Source organism: Ovis canadensis, chromosome 17 (assembly GCF_042477335.2).
Source record: "Ovis canadensis isolate MfBH-ARS-UI-01 breed Bighorn chromosome 17, ARS-UI_OviCan_v2, whole genome shotgun sequence".
In the NCBI taxonomy this organism is placed as follows: Eukaryota; Metazoa; Chordata; class Mammalia; order Artiodactyla; family Bovidae; genus Ovis; species Ovis canadensis.
In genome coordinates this window covers 81,771,193-81,795,613 of record NC_091261.1, presented here as the reverse complement: position 1 = coordinate 81,795,613, position 24,421 = coordinate 81,771,193, and the positions used below count along the sequence as shown (strand labels likewise).

At 67.0% G+C, this 24,421-nt stretch overlaps 3 protein-coding genes across 16 annotated transcripts in view; 2 read left to right on the top strand and 1 right to left on the bottom strand.

Annotated features, from left to right (window-relative positions):
- Positions 1 to 3,648, top strand: part of SPECC1L (sperm antigen with calponin homology and coiled-coil domains 1 like) — an 86,471-nt gene extending 82,823 nt beyond the window's left edge. For all 5 annotated transcript variants that reach the window (XM_069558017.1, XM_069558018.1, XM_069558019.1 and 2 more), the window contains 2 exons: positions 904 to 963; positions 1,992 to 3,648. In XM_069558017.1, coding sequence (XP_069414118.1) covers positions 904 to 963; positions 1,992 to 2,081 — 150 coding nt within the window. In that variant the 3' untranslated portion in view covers positions 2,082 to 3,648. The remainder of the gene's footprint in view (positions 1 to 903; positions 964 to 1,991) is intronic.
- Positions 3,649 to 3,986: 338 nt separating this feature from the next.
- On the bottom strand, positions 3,987 to 15,052 carry LOC138422305 (collagen alpha-1(I) chain-like). Its single transcript, XM_069557027.1, has 10 exons — positions 14,878 to 15,052; positions 13,899 to 14,700; positions 12,646 to 12,782; positions 12,231 to 12,457; positions 11,568 to 11,750; positions 9,933 to 10,070; positions 7,097 to 8,587; positions 5,330 to 5,566; positions 5,039 to 5,229; positions 3,987 to 4,200 (listed from the first exon to the last, which is right to left on the bottom strand). Exons 1-10 carry the CDS (start codon positions 15,050 to 15,052, stop codon positions 3,987 to 3,989), a joined length of 3,795 nt encoding a protein of 1,264 aa, XP_069413128.1.
- On the top strand, positions 6,287 to 23,419 carry ADORA2A (adenosine A2a receptor). 10 transcript variants are annotated; one of them, XM_069558636.1, is made up of 3 exons: positions 6,287 to 6,310; positions 14,803 to 15,376; positions 21,840 to 23,419. In XM_069558636.1, exons 2-3 carry the CDS (start codon positions 15,051 to 15,053, stop codon positions 22,684 to 22,686), a joined length of 1,173 nt encoding a protein of 390 aa, XP_069414737.1. In that variant the 5' UTR covers positions 6,287 to 6,310; positions 14,803 to 15,050; the 3' UTR covers positions 22,687 to 23,419. The 10 variants fall into 10 exon arrangements, with proteins under 10 accessions (XP_069414737.1, XP_069414731.1, XP_069414729.1 ...); XM_069558630.1 differs by lacking the exon at positions 6,287 to 6,310 and adding an exon at positions 7,043 to 7,287; XM_069558628.1 differs by lacking the exon at positions 6,287 to 6,310 and adding an exon at positions 7,411 to 7,504.
- Positions 23,420 to 24,421: the final 1,002 nt, after the last annotated feature.

Sequence of the window (24,421 nt, the reverse complement as noted above, 5' to 3'; positions counted from 1 at the left end):
CACACAGTCAAAGGCTGTTGCGTAGTCAGTAAAGCAGAAATAGATGTTTTTCTGGAACTCTCTTGCTTTTTCCATGATCCAGCGGATATGGTGGCTCAGAGGTTAAAGCGTCTGCCTCCAGTGTGGGAGACCCGGGTTCGATCCCTGGGTCGGGAAGATCCCCTGGAGAAGGAAATGGTAACCCACTCCAGTATTCTTGCCTGGAGAATCCCATGGACGGAGAAGCCTGGTAGGCTACAGTCCACGGGGTTGCAAAGAGTCGGACACGACTGAGCGACTTCACTGCTCACTACTACTCACTAGCAGATATTGGCAGTTTGATCTCTGGCTCTTCTGCCGTGTCTAAAGCCAGCTTGAACATCTAGAAGCTCAGGTTCATGTCCTATTGAAGCCTGGCTTGGAGAACTTTGAGCATTACTTTGCTAGCGTGTGAGATAAGAGAAATTGTGCGGTAGTTTGAAGGTCATTTGGGGTTGCCTTTCTTTGGGATTGGAATGGAAACCAGCCTTTTCCAGTCTTGTGGAAAGGGATTCGATCTGATAGAGCACCTGAAGAACTATGGACGGAGGTTCGTGACATTGTACAGGAGGCAGGGATCAAGACCACCCCCCAGAAAAGGACAGGCTCAGTGTACCCGAAGCCTTCTGGCCCCAGCGCCCCGCCTCGGGGCCCCTCCTGCCCTTCAGATGACTTTGAAGACCCCCCCACAAGGGGAAAACTATTTCACAAGTGTTTCTTATTAGCTTTGGGGGTGTCCAGGCAGCTCAGGTCGACCTTGTTTGGGGGTCACTGCACAGCTGTGAGGGCAGGAGGGCCCAGGGCGGCGGTCAGTGCGGCAGGCGTGGGCAGGCTGGTGGCCCTGCCTGGCCCGCTCACACGCCCGTCCCGCGGCTTCTCTTCCAGCGGAGGAACTTCACGTTGGCCTTCCAGGCAGCTGAGAGCGTCGGCATCAAGTCCACACTGGTAAGCCCTTGCCCTGAGGGGTCGGCTGCCGGGTGGGGCCCGGGGCCCTGTGCTAGCTTCAGGGACTCCCTCGGGAGGGTGCGCACGGCCCCCCACCGTGTACCCCATGCCTCACACTGAGCACCCAGGGCGGGCCCTGAGCTGGGGTGGGCAGGGTCACCGTCGGAGGTGCACCCCAACAGCCCAGCCTATGCCACAGTGGAGGGCGGGGCCCCAGGCCACCCTGCTCAGGGCAGACTTTCCTGTGGGGGCTGCTGTCTCATCAGCAGGTCTGACTTCAAGGGAGAAAACGCTGCGTCCAAGTACAAAGCCTGCCCCCCGCACCAGACACACAGCTTAGCATGTCCACAGAGTGAGGGACCCCACGAGGCCAGGTCAGGAGCCCCCAGGGCTACCTCCCAGTCCGAGGGTACCTGCTGCCTGCCTTATAGCAACCAATGGCTTTGAACGAGTGTTTACACTCGTCTTTACCCTGCAGAAGTGTTTGCGCAGAGTTCCATAAATATGTCTTGCAAGCTCACAGAAGCATGTGGTTTTGAGTGGTTTCTGTTCGATTGTAAACGTAGAGACAGAAGTCACAGTTACGCAGTGGTTCCCTTGTCTGGGAGGTTCACGCCACGTGTAAAGTTCTGATGTCTAAAATGCGGGCAGTCCCCACCCTGAAAGCTTCCCGTTGAGGCTCTTCCACTGACCACGCCGTGCTCCTTCTCCCCGTCCGGCTGCCCCATACTCGTCTCTGCCCTGCATCCCTGGCTCTCCGGTGGGGGCCTCCCAGGCCCGGATCACAGCTCAGGCCCCCACCCGCTTCCTGGCAGCATCGCCCACACCTGCAGGCCCCGGGGTCACGGCTCGGGGCTCTGCAGTGGCCTGCAGGGCACACACGCGTGGGGTGAGCCCTGTTGAGCCTTGGGCGGCCCTGGGCCCGGCGGGGATGGAGCCGCGTCCTGCCCCCTGGCCTGTGTGACAGGGGGGCGGGGCCCGGAGCCCACGGGCCACCCAGGTTCTAACGGAAGCGTCCTTCCCGTCAGGACATCAACGAGATGGTGCGGACCGAGCGGCCCGACTGGCAGAACGTGATGCTCTACGTGACCGCCGTCTACAAGTACTTCGAGACCTGAGCACCCGCCGCTCCATGCCCGGCAAGCTTCCTGCACTCCGGCCGCCCGCCCCGCGGGGACGTGGCCTGTGGCCCGACCCTCTCACCCGCCTGGGTCGGAGCCGTGGTGGGAGGCTCATCCTCCGCCAGCCGGGGCATGTGGCTTCCTGAGCCTGCAGCTCTGGGGAGCACCTCGGCCACCCACCCGAGAACCCGGAGTCAGGAGCCTGCCAGGACCTGCCCGCCTCCAGCCCCCAGGCTCCCGCTCCCAGACGTGTCAGCTGCCCTCCAGCTCCAGGGGCCTGGAAACCTGGTGCCAGCTTCAAGGTCCTCACAGACGCGTCCTCCACAAGCAGTTCTTGAATTAAAAAGTGTTTTTCTTAGCAATACTGGGGGGAAGAGCTCCTGTTCTCTCAGTACCAAAGTTAAATCATTTTACTAAGCATAGCGATGAAACAGCATCCGGACGTGAGGCGGTGAAAGCCAGGACCAGCGTCACGAGAAACAGGAGGAAAAGCTGAGCGAGCTGAGGCCCAGACACTGCGACTTCAGCCCCTGCAGCGCTCGGACATGGCCTGCCTCCGGCAGGTGGACAAAGTGCCTTAGCTCTGCAGGCCAGGCCGCATCCTGGTGACCAACCTCGGCCCGTCCTGGGGCCCGGAGCTGCTGGGGTGACCTGCGTCCAGAACCCAGACTGGCAGGTGGAAGGGTGGCCCGCATCCCGGGGGCTTGTGGTGAGGAGGCAGCCGGGTGGCGGGCGCTGCGGCTCCGTGAGGCGGGAGGCTCTGGACCAGGGCACAGACGGGCTGCCAGCCGGGCAGACGTGGCCGGGATGGACTGCTGGCCTCACTCGGCAGCTCCGTCTGGGGAGGCTCTGGGTGGAGCACCGTTGTCAGCTGTGAGCAGCGCCTGGCCGCAGCCCAGGGCCCCAGAGGACACCTGCCGGCCGCCCTGCCAGGCCTCGCATCTGCTTTGCGGGCACCGCTGGTCCTGCCTGGTGGCCGTCGGGGAGAAGGGCCGCGCTGCACGTCTCTCCCCTCGGCTCCTCCCTCTCCCGCACTCGTGGCAGCCTGCGTGCCCGGCTTGTGGCCGCGATTGAGTCTATTTATTAAGTGGGGGCCGCTTTCCTGTCCAGCGGAGACCTCCCAGGGTCTGCAGGCCGCTCGCTGTCCCTGGCGGCACCTGCTGCAGGGCCTGGGGTGGGGGCCCCGGTATCCCCTAGGGGAGGGCCCAGCTTCGGCCCAGGGCTGGTGGGGCTGCAAGGGGGTCTCCTGGGGCCCTTGCTGCCTCCGAATACAGCCCGTGTGGCCCAGCCCTCGGTCCGCACGGGGGTCCCATGAGGAGACTGCAGGAGGCCCGTCGGGACTGCCGGCTCTCGGGCGGTCTGGACGGCCTGGTCCCAGACGTGCCGCCAGGCCCAGCCTGCCTGCAGCCAGGGCGCCAGGGGCCACCTGCTTCTTCCCACCAAGCACAAGCTTCCTGCAAAAGGACCCGTGGGCTTCCTCTTGACAACAGGATTCTGCTGATGACACCCTGAATTTTGTTCTATTAAATACTCTTGAATGTATTAAAAGTGCTGGAAGACCTCGGCTTGGGCTCTTCCGGGTCTCCGTGAACAGGACGCTCGCTGCTTCTGGGGCCTGGCTGTGCCGGGAGCACAGCTGACTCGGGGCCCGTGGGCAAGGAGGTGTCCTGGGGCCCACGGGGGGGCTCGGCCATCTGCCTGCGTGGCGGGGGCCACGGCCCGAGCGACCCCCGGCCTGGGCAGGCGCCGCACCCCCGCTATGGGCAGATGCTGCTCCGCTGGGGGAGGGCGCCTTGAGGCTTGCTGGGTGTTTTCAGAAGTGTATCTTCTTGAAAATAATCTTGAGAACATTTAAAATTATAAAGAAACAAACGAAGCCAACTCTACGTGGCGCCCAAGCAGTCAGCCTTTGTCCCTCGTGTGGCCGCAGCATGCCACCTGCCGCACGGTGCGGTCCTGTTGGTGCGGGGCGACGTGGGCGTCCCTCCCTGGCCCGCAGCCCCCTCCCCGGGTCAGAGCCTCGTCTGCTGCTGCCCCACCGGGGGCCGTCCCGCGGCAGCCAGAGACTGCACTGCCCGCAGGCCCTGCTTGAGGCAGCAGGAGGGGAGGCGCCACCCTGGGTGGCGGGAGGCAGACACCCACCCGCTGCCGTGCCAGCCTCCTCCACGGGGCTGGGGGTGGTGCAGGGCACCCTGGGCTCAGGGAGGCCTGGCTGGCGCAGAGCTGGGAGGTGCGGGGCACCCCGGGCTCGGGGACGCCTGGCTGTCCAAGGTGGCCCCTCAGTGGGGGCTCCGAGCCTGCAGGCCCTGGATTTTGTTGGGGGTGAGTGGGGTTCTCACTGGGGCCCAGCTCACTAGGAAAGCGCTGACAGTGTCAGGACGGGGCTCCAGGCTTCCTGGTTCTGAGACCTGCCCCTTGGTTGGGAGCGCTTGGGGTGTGGAGGAAGGACCAGGAACTGGGGGGCTGTGGGGGAGGTCTGGGGGCTCTTCCTGCGAGCTGTGCCAGGCCCGGGGCACTGGGGCCCCCAGAAGGCAGCATCTGCGTCCTTTGTGTGTCTGGGGTGGTCAGGGTTTCAAGGAGGGAGCCACCATGTCTGTAGCCTCAACTGGCTGACCAGGAGGCCTGGGGAGGGGCCTGCGGCCACAGGTCGCCAGCACCTGTCAGGCAGGACGCGGGGACACCCGTTTGCCCGCAGGTCTGCCTCCATCTCCCGGGGGGACCGCCTCTGCAGCAGGGTAAGCCCGGGAAAGGCCCCCACGGACCCTGCCCCCCGTGAAGCGCAGTGGGGAGCTGGCTGCTGGGGGCGGTGCCCAGGCCACCATTGTTCAGGACAAGGCCCCACTCCACCTGGCCTCAGGTTTCCCGCCCACAGGGACGCGCCCAGATCCGCCAGAGGCTTGGGGTTCCTGGAGCGCTCATCTCCTGGGCCTAGCCACGCCAGGGACTGCAGTCACCTCCACAGTTCCAGAGCCTCCCCCTCGCAGAGGAAGGCCTGGTGGGCACTCGCGACGGCCTGGCAGCTCTCAGGGACCCTGGCCCCGGCACCCTCCGGGTGCTTCACCCCACGTCTGGCCTTCTGCTGCTGGTGCAAGCCTGCCACCCCAGAGCCAGCCCAGCTGGGGGCCGGAGACCGCGGAGGTGCATCCTGGATGGGGACACAGCCCATGGGAGCGGGCTGGGGGGAGCCCAGCTGGCCCCCCGCCTGGCCTGAGCAGCTGGGCCTGGACGGAAGGAAGGGTGGGTACCTGCAGCTTCCACAGGCTGGCGTGGGGCTGGGCAGGAACACCATGGCCTACGAGGGGCCTGCCGGGCACCCCGCCCCCGTCACCTCGGTGCAGCTGCCGGCTCGCAGGGCTCCCCCTGGCCCGGCCCAGCCCCGGAGGAGCGTGCTCAAGAACCCCAGGTGGCGGGCAGCAGAGGATCACCACGGGGACGCGAGACCTGCTGAAGGGCCCCTCTCTGTGCCTGCCTCCTGTCGTCCACTCCGGGCAGAGGCTCGTGGCAAATGACACAGGCCCACTGTAGCAGAGGCCCACCCCCCACCTCTACCGGAAGCCTGGGGACCCTGCTGTTTCCAAGGCAGGGGGGTCCAGTGCCTGGGGAGCTGGCTCTAGGGCTGGAGTCCCGCCTGGCCCAGCCGACCACCCCCGTCTCGAGGACACAGCTACTCCAGGCCTGGGGCACCCACACAGAGGAGGGGCTTCCCACTGGGCCCTGCGGGTGAAGTCCGAGGGCTTTGCCCCTCTGGCCCACGCTGGCTTCAGCCCCTGGGCACTGGCTGGGGCCAGGCCGCACCTGCGGAGGTCTGGGTAGGAAGGCCATTAGGACCTGGAAGGGATCTGGGGACCCACGCTGGGGGGCTCGGGGGTGAGCGTGACCTGGGGTCGGCTGAGTGTTGGTCCCCGCCTTATGAACCCCTGCCAACCCCAGGTGACTCTCAAGCAACTCCCAGGGTGTTTGCTGAGTGAGGACTTGAGTGAATCCGGGCCGATGGGTGTGGGCGGAAGGGTTTTGTCCCCACTGTAGGAGTTTGTCCCACCGGAGGGCCTAGAAGCCGGGGAGGGAAGCTGAGCACCTGGAGGGTGGTCCTTCGTGGTCTGAGTGGCACAGCTGCGGGGGCGGCAGGGCAGAAAGACAACAGCCCTACTCTACAGGTGAGGCAAGCAGCCCCCCAAAGCCGGCGGGAAAGCCACAGCACCAGGGTCCCGACTCCCCAGCCGCCAACGGTGAGTGCGGGGGAGGGGAGGCAGAGCCAGCTGGGCTGGACCAGGGCCCCGGCTGGGGGGTGGGGCGAGGGGGCTGAGCCCAGGGGTCATGGGGACGTGCTCCCGCGCCTCTCCCTGAGGCCTCAGGGTCCCATCCTGGTTCCCCCAGCCCTCCTCCTGTGCCTCCCTGTGCCTGGGGAGGGGGCCCCTGGACATCAGCGGAGACAGGGAGCCCCTGGACATCAGCGGAGACAGGGAGCAGGGGTCCCCTCTGGCTGAATGGGGCGGGGGACGAGCTGGGGAGGTTGCACCCCCAGAAAGAGGAGCCCCTGCTTCCCCCCTGCGCTTCCCCCGAACCTGCGGGCTTGCTGCAGAGACAGCTGTCCCCCTCAACCCAGCCTCCACCCCCGGGGCCAGCAAACAGCACCCCTACCCCGGGGTTCCTGCAAACCCTTGGCAGTGACACCCTGGCTTCAGAGCGGCTTGTCCTGCTGTGCTCAGAACTGGGGTGGCCCCGTGTCTATCCAGAGTCAGGGTGGACGAGGGGTCCCCTTGAGTGGCTGAGCTGGAGACGGATGGACGTGGAGCGTTCCCATTCTGAATCGACACAACCCTGGATCCGTGAGATGGGATTCCAGGGGGTCGAGGAGGCCGAAGGTGACTCCTCCTCCTTTTGCTCAGGGAAGTTGGGGAGGGCTCAGAGGGGTCACTGTAATGGGGGCGGCTTCTTAGAGGCCAGTCTTGGACCAGTGCAGGGCTGGTGGGACTCAGGGAGGGCGGGCAAGGCTGGGGACCAGCCCCCAGGACCCTGGTTTGAGGCTGAGCTTTCTCCTTCCGGAACGGGCGCCGCGGAAAGGACCGAGGGGCGCCAGGCACAGGGCACTTCCCGTTGGCGGCACGGTGACACGGGGGCTGGCGCGCCTGGGACTTCGCAGAGGAGGGGAGCCAGTGCGGGCCTGCGCCCCGGGCCGAGAGAATCGTCGGACGGGACGGGGCAGGTGGCCTGAGCGGACGCGGGAGCCGGGAGAGCGGAGGGCGCGCGGGGGGCGGGGGCCACGGCGCGAGGCACCCCGGGCTCCGCGCGCGGCGGGGCGGGCGGGCGGCGGGGCGGGGCGCGGGCCGCGCGGGGCTGGGAGCCGCCGGCGGGGGGCGCCCGCGGGCGGAGCCGGAGCCCCAGCGACGCCGAGACCGCGGGTGCCGGCGCTCGAGCAGCAGGTCAGTGGGGGCCCCGGGTCCGGGGTCGCAGGCGGGCGGCCAGGGCCGTGGGGCCGGGAGCGCGGGCGGCGCGGACGCCCTCCAGGCGCTCCGCCGCTGCGTCTCTTCCCGCCGCTCCGACAGCCGCTTCGAGGGCTGGGGTCCGCGCCCGGGCGGGCGCGCCGCCGGCTCCCCAGCCCGGTCGGGGGGCGCTGCGCGGACCCCTCCGGGCCGCCCCGGCCTGGACCGCAAGGCGCGCGGGGCAGGCGGTGAGAGGAAGGGGCGAGAGCGGCAGGGGCGGGGGCGGCGCCGGTGCGCCCGGAGCCCCGGGCCCTCGCCGCGCCCTCGGGGGCCGCAGAGGCCGGCCGGAGCGGAGCGGGCGGCCCCCGCGGGCCGGGACTTCCACCGGCGGAGCGCCCGAGCGTCCCGGCGTCCCGGGAGTCCGGGTGAGCGGACGGCACCCGAGCGCCTAGGGCGCGGCGAGGGACGGAGCTGAGCGCCGGCCGAGCGCGGGCGCGTCCGGTGGGCGCTGGTGGCGGGAACCGGCCTGGGGGCCCGCCCCGGGGGAGGCCGGGGTGGGGACAGTCCTGGCGGCCCCCCGGGGCCGCCCTGAGCCGAGGCGGGACTGGCGGGAACGGTGGCGGCGCTCGAGGGGCTTGGCTCCAGGTGCCCAGGGGCTGGGAGGGCCCCGGGCCAGCGAGGGGAGATGTCTGCGCTGGGGCGCGGCCACTGCGATGTAGACTTCAATTTCCCCGACTGTACAATGGGAGGAAGGCGGGGGCCGAGGGCTCCGCGGGGGAGAGAAGCTGGGAGCGGAGGGCGGGTCCACCCCTTTTTCTCAGGACGGCAGCTGACCCCCGGGGGACGCCGCCTCCTTTTCCCCATTTCAGGCGGCCCCGAGCCTGCTTTTCCACCCGCGGGACCTGTGCCCCTTTTCCGTGGGGATCCCAGGCTGCTCCCGTCCCCCGCACCCGCTGTTAGATCCTCCATGTCACTGCCAAGCCCAGCAGGGCTGCCCCAGGTGTCCGGCCCAGGGCCCGCAATGGACGGTTCTTGGGCGCACAGCGGGCTGGGCAGGTGGGGTGCTGTCGGGGGCTCCTCCTCCTAGGGTGGGCTGGAGAGGCTCTGCCCCTGGGGCTGGGCCCCATCCTGGGCTGTCTGCTCCTCCTCGCTCCGCCGGGTCCTCTGGAGGTCCCCAGGCTCTCCCAGGTCTCTTGGGCCACTGGCCCATCCCCTTAGGGCAGACCGTGTTCTGGGCTGACCCGGCCTCCCTCTCCAGTGCTTCGGGAAGGCCGGCGGGAGACGAGACTTCAGCCAGGTGAGTCTGTGGGCTCGCATGTTTCCTTTTTCCCGGGGGCCTGGGACCCCCAGCCACCCAGCCACCCCCCTCCCACCCCCGTCTGCTCCTTAGGAGCTCACCGCTCTCGAGGGCCGTGGGCGGCTTCAGGAGCAGCCAGGATTGAGAGGCCTGGACGTCCAAACGTTCTGGTCTGGATCCACTCGCTGGGCTTCCTGCCCCGGCCAATCTGCCTTCTCATCCTGTGAAACACGCGGGATGGTGCACGCGGGGCTTCATGTTCAGGGCTGTGTGTGTTGGGTGTGGGGGGTGGGCAGACTGGGGCCAGTGCTTGAGCTGGGAAACCCCGGAGAGAAGCTGTTAGGCTTGTAGGGCTGGGGGGCCATCACAAGAGACCACTGTCAGCAGAGGGCCAAGTGACTAGCGCTGGGTGGGGAGCAGGCGCTTGGCTCCAGGGCGTCGTACCCTGCAAACTGTGGGGCCCCGCGGCGGCCTTGGGCAGCGTCCACCATGCAGGGCCGTGGCCCCGGGGGGCGCGCAGCACTGATGTGAAAGCTGCCAGCCGCTCTCGTTCCATCTAACCTGCCTGACTCCTGAGCCCCCTGCCTCTGTGAGCTGGGACTGGTCTTGTGGGCTCTGCCTATCTGCTGAAATCTGTGCACCCGTGAGAGTTCAGGGCGGCAGGGCCAGAGGGCAGGCGAGGGCTTGAAGGCTGGCTTGAAAAGACGTTCTGGGCGGTGTGTGGGTCCGGCGGCCCCGAGGAAACCGCGGGCCTCAGGTGCTGAGCTTCAGAAAGATGAGCTCCAGCCCCCGGGCCTGGGGAATGTGGGCGGCCACAGGAGGGTTTGTTTGCCCTGGAAGCGGGAGGGAGGGCAGGAGCTTGGAGCTGCGATGCGGGGAGAAGCCCTCCCGGGAGATCGCTCGCCTCCCAGGCGGGGCTGGGAGGGGGCCGGGGTCCCCCCATCGCCTCCCACAGTCGTGGGAGGGCCCCCCTGGGCGTGGAAGCCATGCGATCCTGACAGGGGCGGGAGGGGCTGGGTGGAGGGGGGCTGCCCTCGCTCCAGGGGCAGAGGGGGTGGGGGTTGGGGAGGCAGGGTGCTCCAGTTGTCCAGCCTCCCCCCCAGCCTTCCCTGACACGCCTCTGAGCCTCACCCATCCCCGGAGCGCTCTGCTAGACGGTTCCAGCTGGCACCGCTCTTGCAGGACAGGCCTGAGTGAGAAGCTGCTGGGCAGGGTCCTTCTGCGGCTCTGACCTCGGTTGCCACCCCCGTTGGTCCAGCTGTCTGTCCCCTGGAAGAGAGACGGCTTTGGGGTGTGCCAGGCGGAGGCAGGCAGAGGCCACCCGGGTGCCTCTCCTGCTGGCAGGGCGGTGGTTTCTGCCCATCTTCACAGGAGTGTTTGCCTCTGGCCCCTCAGTAGCCTTTGCAAACCGCAGGCGGGGACGGGGGCGACTGAGGGGTCAGGGAGCCAGCCGCTCTGGCCCACCCACCCCCCTCCACCCCCAGGGCTGTGCTAGCACCTCTCCATGCCTTCAGGGCCCAGAGGTAGGTCTGCCTCCCCCATCCCCTGTGTGGACGTCTCCGCAAGCCCCGGGCACCACCCCTTGAGCAGGCCAGCCCCCATGCCGCGCCCCCTATGGTCTGTCCCCATTTGGAAGGCACCCCCCACCTTGCCCTCTTCAAGCACAGGAGCCGGTCCTGCCAGTGGAAGATTCGCCTGGGAGGGCTCTGGGAGCCAAGACCCCCCGGGGATGTGCAGAGCCTGGGGGACACCCCTCACTCAGGGTCTCGGAGCGTGAGCTGGAGGAATGGGCACCCAGGGCCCTGTGTGAGGAGTGGCCCCTTGGAGGGGGTGTTGGGGAGGTGACCCATCTGAGGCTAGCGGGCCGGGCCTGCAGCCTGTCCAGCATCTGGCCTGGACCCGAGGGGACGGACAGGCGGCCCGAGGTCCCCAGCAGGGAGAAGGGCCCTGTGTGTGGCCCCAGGGCCTGCTGGGCGGAGGCCCCGTGGGGCGGTCCCAGTGCAGGGAGGCCCTCAGCCCTGCCCCGCCCACATCCTGCCCTCAGGCTCTGAGAGCGGCGCTGCACCCCGGGGCCTTAGGGGAGGGATTGCAGGCGGTGCCCGCCGGGGGGTTGCCCTTGCCGAGTTCCTCAGGCTGGCAGCCACGCAGGGCTGGAGGGAGGAGGCCCCTGGCTCCTCCAGGCAGTGCTGGAGTCACTGCTCTGCCCCTGCTGATTCGTCTGGAGAGGGGCCGGGTGGGTCCCAAGGCCCTGGGGGTTTGGGGGAGGCACGTGCCCAGACTCGGGGCCCCCCAACGGCCAGCGAGCGGCCTGCGGTTGGAGAGGAGCGCAGCTGCCCACCAAGCCTCTCCGTGAGACGGAGGTCGGCGTTGCCCAGGCCACCTCAGGCTCCGGCCTCCTGCTCTGCGAGGCCTGCGTGACGGTTCTCGGCATGCCCTCCCGCCCTGATGCTCCCGGCTCGTGTGCGCGTCCGTCCGTCGGTGGTTCCCTTCCCGGGCTCTCATTTCTGGTTTGCGTCTGCCCGCCCTTTTCGGCGCTGCCGGGAATTCTCATTCTTTATGGACGCCTTTCTTTTCTCTCTCTGAAGACCCTAAGTCCTTTGACCATCGTTTTCGGTTACTGGGCTGCCTTTGTCTCTTCTGGAGCGAGTCTCTGTATTTTAGCCACTGGTTGCTTGTCTGTCTCACCCTTAGTTTTCCTCCTGTGCTTTACAACTGTGCTTCTCAGGCTCTCGGAGTGGAGCTGGGGTCTTGGAGGTGGGGCGTGACCCGCACACCAGGCTGGGTGGCAGCTGTTGGGTCGGCCTCCCGAGACGACAGTGCCTTAAGACCCCGGCCGTGGGCTCGGGCTGGGCAGCGGTTGGCAGCAGGGTGCTGCTGGGCACAGGGTCGAGTTCTCAGAAACACTTGCTGAGAAGCTAGTGCAGGGGTCTCAGGCTGGGGCTCTGGAGCCTGGGAAGAGGCCCAGCGTGGCTGCGACAGGCCCAGGCAGTACCCCACCCTTCACGGTACTCAGGGGCAGGTGTGCAGGGAGCTGCATGCTAGCTGCCAGGCTCCTCCGTCCAGCAGACCCCGGGGGCCCACCCGCTGCCGCCTGTATGTGAGCACAGAAAGCCTCGCCGCTGGGACAGACAAGGAGCCAGGAAGCGTGTGCGTTTTGATCACACAAAGGCCAGGCTGGTGAGGGTGAGGAGGAAGGTGGGACGGAGCCTGTCTGCTGGGGAATCCTGTGGGGCTGCCCTCCCCAGGCTTAGCATGCTGCTCCCCGGCACGTGATTCTGGCCTGCCATGGGGTGGCTTCTGCCCTCTGCCCTGTCCCCGGCCGGCGACAATCACCAGGAAATACTGCGTCATTAATACTTAATTGCCCCCCTTGGCTAGCGACAGATGACTCAAGGATTAACGAGGGCCAACAGAGGGATAGGAAATTACCAGATCCGGGTCCCAGCCCCAGCCCCAGCCCTGGTCCCTGGGCCTCCGACCTTCCTGTGGCTTTGGGATGCCTCCGAAGGCAGGGCGGCCAGGAGGCGCCCAGAGGCCCCAGGAAGCCTCCTTGCTGCCGTTTTCCATGGGCATTTCCCCAGCAAGTTTCATGGGGGCTCTCAGGCCCCTGCATCCTCCTTTCCTGAGCTCCTCAGCAGGCCGCCTGAGCCTGGGCTCTGGGGTGGAGTCCGGAGGGGCCCCGGGGACAGCTCAGGTCTGGGTGGTCAGCGGCAGGCTGGAGCCTGGTTCTCACCAGCTGTGCGCGTTGATTCCTGGTTCCTGTCAGTGACACATGACTGGCTTGAAACAGGCCGTCACGGGAGCACTGATACCCAGCAAAGTCCAGCAAAGTGCCCAGGCTGACTTGGGTCTGACGGCCGGAACGCTCTGGCCACCTCCAGCCCGCCTGCCCCGGGCGGCCCTCGGGCACTCCACTTGACGCTGGAGAGCCGGGTCTGGCCGACACCTGGGTGGTCTGTGTGGCCGGGGCTGTGCTCGCAGCTGAGGGAGGCAGACGGTGCCCGGGGCACAGGGGCACGCTGGCTCCTCGAGGGCCAACCTGGGTGGGAGGGCACCCCCGGCCCCTGGTGGAAGGCAGGAGGGCGGCTCCAGTTTAGAGGCCTTGGCGCCCCCAGTGCAGAAGGTGATAGGGAGGCCCTGCGGATTAGAGGTCCTGGGAGGCGCTCACCGGAGGGCTTGGCTTAGGGGCCCCAAGGCCCTTCCGTGCCAAGCACCCTGGCTCTTGTGGGGTCAGCCAACATCCGGGGCAGGTGCTGGCGGTGTTCCCCCATCACTGGGGCTCCGGACGGGGCCCAGACAGTCCAGCTTCAGCTCCCCAGAAACATGGTACCAATCCGGGTCAGCTGGCCCCGGGGCCCTCAGTCGGGGAGATGGGCCGGGCCTGAGTCAGACTTCCAGCGTGGGCCATGTGCCGCCAATGCAGCTTCCCCAGGAGAGGCCAAGGCAGGGCAAGAAGGATGGCAAGGGGTCAGCAGGAGGCCGGCGGCTCACTGATGGGGGGACACAGGTCCTGGGGCCCGGCGCTGGACCCGGAAGGCCCCCCAGAGGGGAGCCTGCCCCTTCGCTCCAGTGGGAGGATGGCGAGACCTGGACACGGTGCTTCTGCAGTCAGGCACCCCAGGGGATTGCTGCTCCTGGCTGCCGGCCGGAGGCACCAAGGGACACCGCGTGGCCAGAGGTGGCACCGGGAGGCTCGGTCCGCCCCGCCTCTGCCACCAGCCGGCTCTGTAAGCCGCTGGCCGGCTCGTGCCCCGTGCACAACAGGGGCTTGGTGGGACTTGTTTGTGGCGGCTGCAGGCTGCAGGGACCCCTCGGTTTGTCAGGGGCTCCACCTCCTCTCTGCTGCTCCCTGCTGCTGCGTCACGGGGTGCCCACCACTGGCTGCAACTGCCAGAGGCAGGGGCGGAGCTGTCAGAAGGGAGCTGGGGGGTCCTCTGTCGCAGTGCCACAGCACCTCCTGGACGGGGTGAGAGGACCCGGCACTCTGAATGCAGCTAGGGGACACGAGCAGCCTTCTCCCAAGGTGGCCTGTCCATCCGATGCCTCGCATCCTGGAGGACAGACGGGCCAGGCAGCCCCCAGCCCACATGCGGGCACCTTTGGGCTTTCTGTCCCCGCGGCTGGTGGCCCCCACTGCCCACATGCACCTGGGCCCCCGGCAGGGGGAGCTTGGGGCGGGAGGAGGGTGGACTTGGCACAGGGGACCCTGCCGGGCAGCACGGTGGAGTGTGGCGGGGAAGCCGGGGCGGTGGGGAGAGGCCTGCGTGGCGGGGGAGCTCAGGGGCCCCTGGGAGGTGGGCTGCTTCTGCAGAGCTGTCTCGGATTCTTGACACCAGGGTATTTTGACTCCGGTGAAGGGGGGGAGCTGTTTCACGCCTGCTTATTTCCTGCTCGTAGAACCACGGGTGAGAGCGTAAATGGCCCCCAGAGGCGACTGGGGTCCAGCCTTCCCACTGTGTCAGTGGGGAAACCGAGGCCGGCCCGCGGAGTCCTGGCTGAGCACCCCCGCGGGCGCAGGATCGGCTGGCAGCGGGCGTGGGAGGAGGCAGCGGGCGGGGCCGGGGAGCGCCCGCCCAGACGCGCCTCTGCGGGCGGGGGCTCTGGGGGCGGGCCCCCTCCGAGCGCTCCAGCACCCCGCTGCCCTCCCAGTCGGGCGCCCCGCAGGGCAGCTCCCGGCCCTCAGGGAACCAGCCGCCGGCTGAGCGAGGAGGGTGGTCCCGGCAGACCCAGGGGTTTCCAGGAGGGGGGTGGTGGGGCTGCCGCAGAAGGCTCGAGAAGCGAGCTGAGCCCTGGGGGCTACAGAAGCGACTCACCTCTGCGAGGTCTTGGCTCCTCTGGGAGAAGAGCACTTGGGCTGACCGGAGGGCCGGGGCTCGGTGGGTCGTCCTCCGGCCGGTGCCTGCCTGCGGGGGGAGCTTTGGGCGGCGGGGGCCGGGGGCTGCCCGGGTATCTCCGGCCGTGCCCGGAGGTCCAGCTCCTCACGAGGCTTCTCCCCTGGCAGGTGTCTCAGGACCTGAAGCAGAGCTGAGAGATGCCGCCGGAGCGCCTGCAGGGGGGCTGCGTTCTGGAGACGCGCCGTGGGCGGTGAAGAGCGCTGGGGGAGCCCCTCGGCCGACGGCAGGGTCGCCCCGGCTCCCGCGAAGAAGGGGCTCGGGGGCCTGGGCAGGGCCGGCCGGGCCGCAGCTATGGACCGAGCGCTGGCGCGGCCCGCGTCCTCGCTGAGCCCGCCCGCCGGCCGCCGCGCGCGCCATGGACGGCTTCTCGGCGTACATCGCGGTGGAGCTGGCCATCGCCGTGCTGGCCATCCTGGGCAACGTGCTGGTGTGCTGGGCCGTGTGGCTCAACAGCAACCTGCAGAGCGTCACCAACTACTTCGTGGCGTCGCTGGCGGCGGCCGACATCGCCGTGGGGGTGCTCGCCATCCCCTTCGCCGTGACCCTGAGCACCGGCTTCTGCGCGGCCTGCCACAGCTGCCTGTTCTTCGCCTGCTTCGTCCTGGTGCTCACGCAGAGCTCCATCTTCAGCCTGCTGGCCATCGCCATTGACCGCTACATCGCCATCCGGATCCCGCTCCGGTGAGCCCCGCTCCCGGGTGCCTCACGCCGGGGGCTGCACCCATGAGGGGCTGCGCTGGGGGTCAGGGTGAACCCCCGGGGTCAGGGTGAGCTGGGGGTCAGGGTGAACCCCCGGGGTCAAGGTGAAGCCGGGGGTCAGGGTGAACCCAGGGACAGGGTGAGCCAGGGGTCAGGGTGAGGCAGGGGTCAGGGTGAACTCGGGGGTCAGGGGTCAGGATGAAGCCGGGGGTCAGGGTGAGCCAGGGGTCAGGGTGAACTCGGGGATCAGGATAAACTGGGGGTCAGGATGAAGTCGGGGGTCAGGGTGAACTCGGGGGTCAGGGGTCAGGATGAAGCCGGGGGTCAGGGTGAGCCGGGGGTCAGGGTGAACTCGGGGGTCAGGGGTCAAGGTAAACCGGGGGTCAGGGTGAGCCAGGGGTCAGGGTGAACTCAGGGGTCAGGGTGAGCTGGGGGTCAGGGTGACCTCAGGGGTCAGGGTGAAGCCGGGGGTCAGGGTGAGCCGGGGGTCAGGGTGAGCTGGGGGTCAGGGTGAACTCGGGGATCAGGATAAACTGGGGGTCAGGATGAAGCTGGGGGTCAGGGTGAGCCGGGGGTCAGGGTGAGCCCCTGGGGTCAGGGTGAGCCGGGGGTCAGGGTGAACCCGGGGACAGGGTGAGCTGAGGGTCAGGGTGAACTCAGGGGTCAGGGTGAACCCGGGGACAGGGTGAACTCGGGGGTCAGGGTGAGCCCCTGGGGTCAGGGTTCGGTCTGGTGTCAGTGTGTGGGGACGGGGCCGTGGGGCTGCCCAGGGCTTGGCACGGCCGGCAGTTGTGCCGTGCTGACTGATCGCCGTGGGCGTGGGCCAGGCTCGTCCTCCCCAGGGCTACCCAGGAGAGGCTGCTGTGCTGCAGCTCTTGGTGACCCTGTGTCCAGGCCTGGGGGTGGCTGCCTCTGGGCCTCCCGTCACAAAGTGTGATGCTGGGGTGGGGTGGGCCCCACCGGAAACCGCGGGCCTCAGCTAGAAGCTGCCTTCTCCCAGCCCCTCCGGGCCAGCCTGCACTTTGCAGGTTAGGAACATGACCCTGAGGGGAAGTGACTGGGCCAGATGCCTGTGAGTCACTTGGACCTCTATGCAAATTGTGCTTCCCAGCCACTGCAGGCTTCAGGCTGGTGGGGTTTTCCTGGTGAGACTTGTGAAATGACTTCAGGCAAGTGTCGTGGAAACAAAGACTCTCCCCGAGGCTGAGTTCACTTAAAGGCAGCCTCCACCTACACAGCCACCAGCCCAGCCGGGCTAGGAAGCCGCCCCTCCCCACCCCACCCCCAGAGGGGCTGGGGGGCTTCGGCCCTGCCTCCCTGCCCCTCCGTTCTGGGGCTGAGCCCCACCACCTCGAGGGCGGCAGGCCCGAGGGAGGTGGTCAACACTGACAGGTGGGGCCTGCTTACGGAGCAGCCGCACGCTGGGTTGAGGGCACCCTGGCCTGTCTGGGGAAGAGGCTCGATGAGCAAGTGGAAACATCGAGTGTGGGACCCGAGGGCACGCTTAGAGGTCGTTTCCTCCCTCATCTGGGTGGGAAAAGGAGACTGAGAAGCGGCAGCCCCTGGGGCCGCGCAGCAAGCTGGCAGCACAGGCGGGACGCGTCTGGGAGGAGCGCGCCTGCCGCCCGGTCCTTTGGTGACTGCGGTCCTTTGCGGGGTTGCTCACACGGCCGCCCCAGGCCCCCAGCTCAGGCAGCCGTTACTGCCCCCGGGCTCTCGGGGGACAGCACACTGCTCAAACAAAGGAAGACGGGCCCTGCGCGGCGCTCCAGGGAGGCCGTGTCCCGGGAGAGCCTAGGGCCCTCGTCAGAAGGAAAGGCGACCCCGGCCCCAACCGAGGACCAGCTTGAATGGCGGGCTGGAGTCCAGGCTGGTCCAGGACACAGAGGTTGGTCTGACTGACGTCCCTTTCCAGGCCAGGGCCAGTGTGGGCCTGATTCAAGCAAGGGACGGCGGATCTGGGGGCGATCAGGGTTAGCCACTGATCCAAGAGAGAGGCCTGTGGCTTCCTGTCTGCTCTCTGAGAGTCACACAGCCCAGCCTCTCTCCCTGGTGCAGGCGGGTGGCCCGTGCTGTGTGACTGGGGAGTCTGCTGCCCCTTTCTGGCCCCTTTTTCATCTGTCCCAGGGGCCGAGTGTTTGAGGGCCCAACGAGTGGACTGGAGTGGTGGGGCCCTGCGCAGGATGGCGGGAGGGTGGATGGGGATTCAGGCCTTTCTGAAGCTGCCGGAGGCTCAGAGCCATGGGCCTGGCCACCCCTCCCCAGCCCCGCCTGCCTCCCGGGCCCCACGACCTTCAGGAGCAGGACCTAGTCCCACCCTGACCTCGGCCGTCTGAGCTCCTCGAGGCAGGGCTCTGGAGGGGCCGGCCTGGCTCCCGGGTCAGGCGGCCGCGGACTGACGGTGGAGGTGATGTTCGTCCCTCCGGGGCCGGGCGCCGCCGCCAGCAGGATGTGAGCTCACGTCTCCGCTGATCCCTGGCCGCCGCCGGCTGTGACCCTCCTGTTGCGCAGGAGGATGCCAGCGGCTGCTCCGAAGGAAAAGTGTCTCCTGACCCTGGGACTCAAGGGCCCTGGGACACGAGGCCCGGGAGGCAAGGCCTGGGACGGTGTCTGCTGGGGCACCCGAGAACAGGCCAGGCGTGAGGGGGATGGGACAGACGCAGGTGGGAGCCTGGAGCTCCTGGAAGCTCCGGGCCACCGCCTGGCTCGGGACAGCTGTCCTTGCCCCTCCCGCGGAACACCAGCCCGGCCCACGTGCCATCTCCTGCCCCACTCAGGAGGCCCTCTGGCTGCTCTGCAGTCCAGCCGCTGGCGACGCTCTAAGGAGCCCGTCCCCAGGCCTGCACCGTTCACCGTTACTTTCTCTTTAAAAACGAAGACTGCAGCTTCATAAAGGTCTCTGTGTGCCTCCCGTGTGCCCGGGCCCTGCTGAGCGAAGGCAGGGCCTGCCCACGGGCGGGGACGGGCGCTATCCGTGTCCCCAGCGGACAGACTCCCAGGGGATCTCCAGGGCCGCCTCCCTCTTCACTCATTAGCCCCCGGCGACTGCTCTCTGCAGACTCTGGGGAGCAGCCTCCTCGTGGGGCAGCAGAGTCCCGGGCCCAGGTGCTGGATTGCCCCAGAGGTCAGATCCGAGCGCCTTGGCTTCTGAGTGGGCGCTGGAGAGGGCGCTTTCTGCAGGGCATGACGCCAAGCCTGTGGGGGCGCACCGGGGCGCACTGGTGTTGGGGGGCAGGTGTCACGGGGGGGCCCTCCCTGAATGGACACCCCGGGGAAGGAAGGAGCCTGCGGGTGGGCCCCGGGCAGGGAGAGGGGACAGGTGACCCACGGGGCTTGTGCAGCGGCTCAGGCCTGCCTGCGCCTGGGAGGGAGGGTGGGTTCCAGCCACGGGTGCCTTTGGACTACTGGGGAAGGCTCTGCTTTCTCCTGGCCGAAGGGCAGGCGTGCAGCGAGTCTCACCGAGAACTGGGGGGGCATGACTGGATCAGAGGGCAGTCCCCAGTGGGAGAGACAGGGCCCCCCAGAAGGCTCAGCAGCACAAAGTGTGGGGTGCCAGCTCCCTGCAACGCCTCCAGGCCCCCAGGGCCACGCAGCGCTGGCTGGCCTGGGCATACCCCCGCCCGGCAGGCAGGCAGGCAGGCAGGCTGTCTGAGGCCCCGCGGGGCAGGCTGAGACTACCTCAGTCACACACACAGCCCCAGGGCTGCCACTGGGCCAGGCTGGGGCGCGGCCGTGGCTCCCCATTTGAGCCCAAACGTTGACCCGGTCCCCTGGGAGCCTGGGTCCAGGGCTCTCAGCCTAAGAGGCTTTCTTTTGAGTAACAAGGTTAATCTGTCTGGGCGCTCCTTAAATAAAGAACTGCACGTATTAAAACATCAAAAGGAAGAGAAACAGGCACGGTGAGGAGCTGGGCCCCCGCCGCCTTCCGGGAAGCCAGGGCCGGGGCTCCTCCAGGCATCCTCTGCCCACGGACGAGTGGCATCAGTCCGCTCCTGCCCCCAGGAGGGGCTTCCTTTACAGCACGCAGCGGCAGACTTCCTCTCCTGGGCCTCCTCATCTGCACGGAGATAGCTGGACAGCGTGGGCTTTTTAAACCGTGTCCCCAGCAGCCTTCACGCTGGGCCCCAGCTTCCCCCCACACCCCCCAGGTTCATTTACTCAGGGGATATCAGTCAGCCTCCTCTTCCTCAGCAGCTACACTCGGGGACTGCAGGTGAGAAGGTTTGCTTCTGCGTGCTTGCCTCCAGTGACAGGAGGATCACCCCTGCCCGAGGCAGCCCATGTCTCCTGTGAACCACGACCCACCTGCCTGCGGCGTCCATCCACTGACCCCCTGTTCTGCCCTCATGAGAGTGCTCCAGGCCCCGCATTCTTAGCCCCATTTTACAGACAAGGAGACTGAGGCTCAGAGTGACAGAACGTGGCTAAGCAAGAACGCACCAGGGCTAGAACCCAGAGAGGGGCATGCTTTTCTTCAGAAAAATGTCAACATTAAAGCAGCCCCCTATTCAATGAGATTATATAAATTAGCTTGCGGAGTACTAGAAACAGTGCCTAGCACACAGCAAGTGCTACGTAAGAATTAAATGGGGGAAAAAAAAAATTACCTCTGACCTTACATTGGAAGCTCCAGAACCGAAATAGGGCAGTGTAGGCTTTCTGTGGCTTGGGCGAACTGGGAAAGCCCGTGACCCTCTTCCTGCTGGAGGCACCCAAGCCCGCGCAGACTGGGGCCGCAGAGCTCGGGAGAGTGGGCTCCTGCTCGGGCTCAGAACTGACAAACTCACCTTGGCCTGAGTAGCCTCCAGGCTCCTGGCATGCCCACGGCAAGGCCACGCCTCTCCTGGGGTCTCAGGAGAGGGAATGAGGGCTTAGATGGGAGGTCAGAGGCTCCCAGGTTTTCTTTTCTCCTTAATGGGAATCAGCTGACAAAATTTAACCCATGGGCAATTTTACTCAGAACAGCCGGCTCCCGGCCCCCGAGATCCTGCAGCGCCGGGCAGGCATGTGTGGCGGTGGGGGCGCAGGGGTGGCTGAGGGGCGTCTGGAGCCTCCTGCACACTCGGTGACGTGCAGCAGCACGCCAGCCTCGCACCTGTGTGGCCTGCAGGCCCCCGGGTCTGCTCCGCCTTGATCGAGTGTCTGCAGACAACCTCCGATCCTGGGATTAAGGGGCGCGAGCGTCTCGCTGACACCCGTTAGAGCCTGTCTCAGTGATGGTGATGCAGGGCCCACGGGGCCCCCGGCCTTGGGAGCCCAGCTTGGGTGGCATTCGTTGCACTTGATACCCCTCTGGGAAGACAGCTGACCTGAACTTTAAAGGGATGGGTCGGGTTTACTGGTAGAGGTGTTGGGGAACCAAAACCCTGAAGCGCAGCTCATCCCTCGGAACACTGAGGCCGCCCTTCTCAGTCTGGGAGATGAGTTTTTTTGACTGCCTGTTCTTCAAAATCTCTGCCGTCTTTTTTTCAAACTGATTTATTTGGCTGCTCCGGGTCTCTGTGGCACGTGGGATCTAGTCCCCTGACCGGGGATAGAACCCAGGTCCCCTGTTTTGGGAGCTTGGTGTCTTACCCACAGGGCCACTAGGGGAGTCCCTGCCATCTCTTTTCGTTGGCATCAGCTTCTGGGCCCGCGGGTCCAGCCTCCCCCCGAGTGTGGAGCCTTCCAGAGTATGGAGCGATTTGGGCCAGATTACTTCTCTCTGGACCTTAGGATCTCGAGCAGCTGCGTCCTCTTGAATGTGAAAGTGAAAAGTGAAGTCTCAGTCGTGTCTGACTCTTTGCGACCCCATGGACTGTAGCCTATCAGGCTCCTCCATCCATGGGATTTTCCAGGCAAGAGTGCTGGAGTGGATTGCCATTGCCTTCTCCAGGGGATCTTCCCAACCTGGGAATCGAACCCCGGTCTCCCGCATTGCAGGCAGACGCTTTACCGTCTGTGAAGGCTGCTGTAAAAGCGTTAAAGACATCCTGGCCTCTCTCCAGAGGGCTGTGGGCAGACTTGGAAGGGAGGTGACCATCTCATCTGGCCTGGGACCTCCACCCTTCCCCTCCCCACCTGTGCTGCCTCTCTCTGGGGGGGCTTCTGGGGCCCCAGGTCAAGTAGGAAAGGAGCAGCACGGGGCACGGGAGGTGTGACCTGCCGACTGGCTGGATCTGGCTGGTGCTGTCCGCAGCCAGCGGCCACGCTCTGGGGCATTCCCACGCTACAGGGAAATGCATTCTTGCGGCGCCTAAGATCGGCATGGAGGTCATAACGCCTCCCCTCCCCCTTCCCAAGTCACATTAGTCTCTTCAAACCAAAACAAGTCAAGGACTGCAGCCATCAGAGGACACACTGAGGCCGGGCGGCAGGAAGCGCCCGGCCCAAGACCTCGGAGCCCGTGGACGGGCCGGGCGGCGGGTGCCCAGGCTCCTCTCTGACGCGGGTCCCCTCTCCGCAGGTACAACGGCTTGGTGACCGGCTCGCGGGCCAAGGGCATCATCGCCGTCTGCTGGGTGCTGTCCTTCGTCATCGGCCTGACCCCCATGCTGGGCTGGAACAACTGCAGCCAGCAGGAGGGCCGGAACAGCTCGCGGGCCTGCGGGCAGGGCCGGGTGGCCTGCCTCTTCGAGGACGTGGTGCCCATGGGCTACATGGTGTACTACAACTTCTTTGCTTGCGTGCAGCTGCCGCTGCTGCTCATGCTCGGCGTCTACCTGCGCATCTTCCTGGCGGCGCGGCGGCAGCTGAAGCAGACGGAGGGCCAGCCGGCGCCGCCGGGGGAGCGCGCGCGCTCCACGCTGCAGAAAGAGGTGCACGCCGCCAAGTCGCTGGCCATCATCGTGGGGCTGTTCGCGCTGTGCTGGCTGCCGCTGCACGTCGTCAACTGCTTCACCTTCTTCTGCCCCTCGTGCGGCCACGCCCCGCCCTGGCTCATGTACCTGACCATCGTCCTCTCGCACGGCAACTCGGTGGTGAACCCGTTCATCTACGCCTACCGCATCCGCGAGTTCCGCCACACCTTCCGCAGGATCCTGCGCAGCCACGTGCTGCGGCGGCGGCGGCGGCGCGAGCCCTTCAAGGCGGGGGGCCCCGGCGCCCGCGCCCTGGCGGCTCCCGACACGGAGCGCGTGGGCCTCCGCCTCAACGGCCACCCGCCCGGGGGCGCCTGGGCCAACGGCAGCGCCGCCCGGCCCGACGGCCCCGCCCTGGCGCTGCCCAGCGCCCTCCCGGACGCGCAGCTCCAGGGCCGGCGCCCAGAGTCCCCGGGCCCCGGGGGCCCCCGGGCCGGGGCAGGAGTGTCCTGAGGACCCGCCGAGTCCACCCCCTCTGAAGGGAAGGGACTCTTTCTCCTCCCGCCTGGGGGGACCGGTCGTGCTGGGAAGCAGAGTGCATGTGCGGAGACCCCCCCCCTTTCTCGCGGCCGGTTCCCACTTTGGGCCGAGGAGGGCGCCCCCACCGGCTGGAGCGGCGTGAGGCCCAGCAGGAAGGGTCTGGAGCCCACGGAGGCGGCCCTGCACCAGGCCAGGGCCGGTCCCCAGCCGCTGAAGCACCGCCCAGTGCCGCCGTGTCTCCGCAGAGCAGGCTGGCCGGCCTGAGGCTGGGAACGGCCCCACAGGCCGCCCCCCCGCCCCCACACTCACCCCACCCCCAGCTTCCAAGGGTTCAGAGCTGCTATGCGTGGTGGCGGTGTTGGACTGGTTTTGTTTTTCCAGGAGAAAACGAAAGCCCGAGGAAACCCTTTTCATGTTACCTTCCCTCCCTGGCTGCTGGCTCCACTTCAGTCCTGCTGCTAACCCGGCTGCAGGCGTCCCCCACGGCCCTGAGCGGCCGTGCATCCCCTTTGAGGACAAGGGTTGTAGCCGAGGGGGCCAGGGCGTGGGTGCAGGGCATCGGTCAGGGCCGCCCAGCAGGGGTGAGTCTAGGTGGCTCCGAGCTGCCCGGGCAGAGGCCCTCTCTAACTGCCTTGCCTTCTGAAGGGAATATTATTTTGTTGTTTTTTTCTGAGATAAAATAAAAATGAGCCACATTGTGTTTTAAGCTTGTCCCGTGAGAACAGTGTCTGAGTTCCTTTCCCAGCCCACAGTCAGGCCTACCACGCACCTAGGGGTCTCTGTTGCAGGTGTGAGGTAGACAGCCTGCCTGGGGCCGCGGTGGGTGGGTGGCCTCCGGGGCACCCCTCTTCCTCCGGAGCGGGCTGTCTGCTTGCAGCAAAATCTACAGGTCCATGTGCAGCCCCAAAGGAAGGAGGCGCCCTCCCGGGCCCCCTCAGCGTGGGGAGCAGGCTTCCGCCTCCCCAGTGCCTCTGCAGCCCTCTTCGTCCCCCTCCCCAAGGCCACAGAGGAATCTGGAATCGATGGGGGGTGCGGGTAGAGACCACACTCCCTCCCCCTGCTCCCACCAGGGGGGTTTCTTGCTCCGACGCTGTGTCTGGGCCCTGCCCCCTCCACCAAGGAGCAGGTGCCCCCCCTTCTGTTCTGGAGAAGCCTGAAGCAGGGTTGCCCCAGAGAGAGCCAGGCCTGGTCTCGAGTCGCAGAGGCACACTCGGGGCAGAGATGAAACAGCAGAAGCCGCAGGCGGTGCTCATGCAGCCCCGGGAGCCCCCTGTGCAGGAGGCTGAGCAGCAGAGGGAGGCTCAGCACCCGTCCCCGTCCCCAGCTTGCAAACGGCAGAAGGGAGCTAAAACCCAGGTTTATCTGACCGAAAGTCCAAGACCTCGATGAACTGTCTCAGCCAAACTGAAAACTGTGCAGTGATGCCGTGCTCCCCCCACGCTGTGAGGACATGAGACAGCCGCCCGCTCCTCGTGTTTCACCCTGCTCCCCGGGTCTCGCGGCGTTGCCCTGCACACCCTCCTACTCCTACCAAACAGGTGTGTGTGTGAGGACCCCAAGCCAAGCTGGGCTTGCGTCGGCACTACCTTACGGCCCCACCCATCAGAGGTCCTCCGGGCTGGCTACACAGAGGAGACGCAGGACGACCCCTGAGCCCCTGCCTCAGAGATGCGGGTGGACGCGGGCAGCGGGGCTTCCCAGGGGCTCT

Excerpts from the sequence above, each read along its gene's own strand:
- ADORA2A (XM_069558636.1), top strand. The coding sequence starts at position 15,051 with ATGGACGGCTTCTCGGCGTACATCGCGGTGGAGCTGGCCATCGCCGTG. Across the intron at positions 15,377-21,839 it reads GCCATCCGGATCCCGCTCCG|GTACAACGGCTTGGTGACCG; the intron begins GTGAGCCCCGCT and ends CCCTCTCCGCAG.
- LOC138422305 (XM_069557027.1), bottom strand. The coding sequence starts at position 15,052 with ATGGCGCGCGCGGCGGCCGGCGGGCGGGCTCAGCGAGGACGCGGGCCG. Across the intron at positions 12,783-13,898 it reads CGGGGACAGAAAGCCCAAAG|CTGCGAGCACAGCCCCGGCC; the intron begins GTGCCCGCATGT and ends TGCCTCCCTCAG. Across the intron at positions 5,230-5,329 it reads CCAGCCTGTGGAAGCTGCAG|GATGCACCTCCGCGGTCTCC; the intron begins GTACCCACCCTT and ends GTCCCCATCCAG.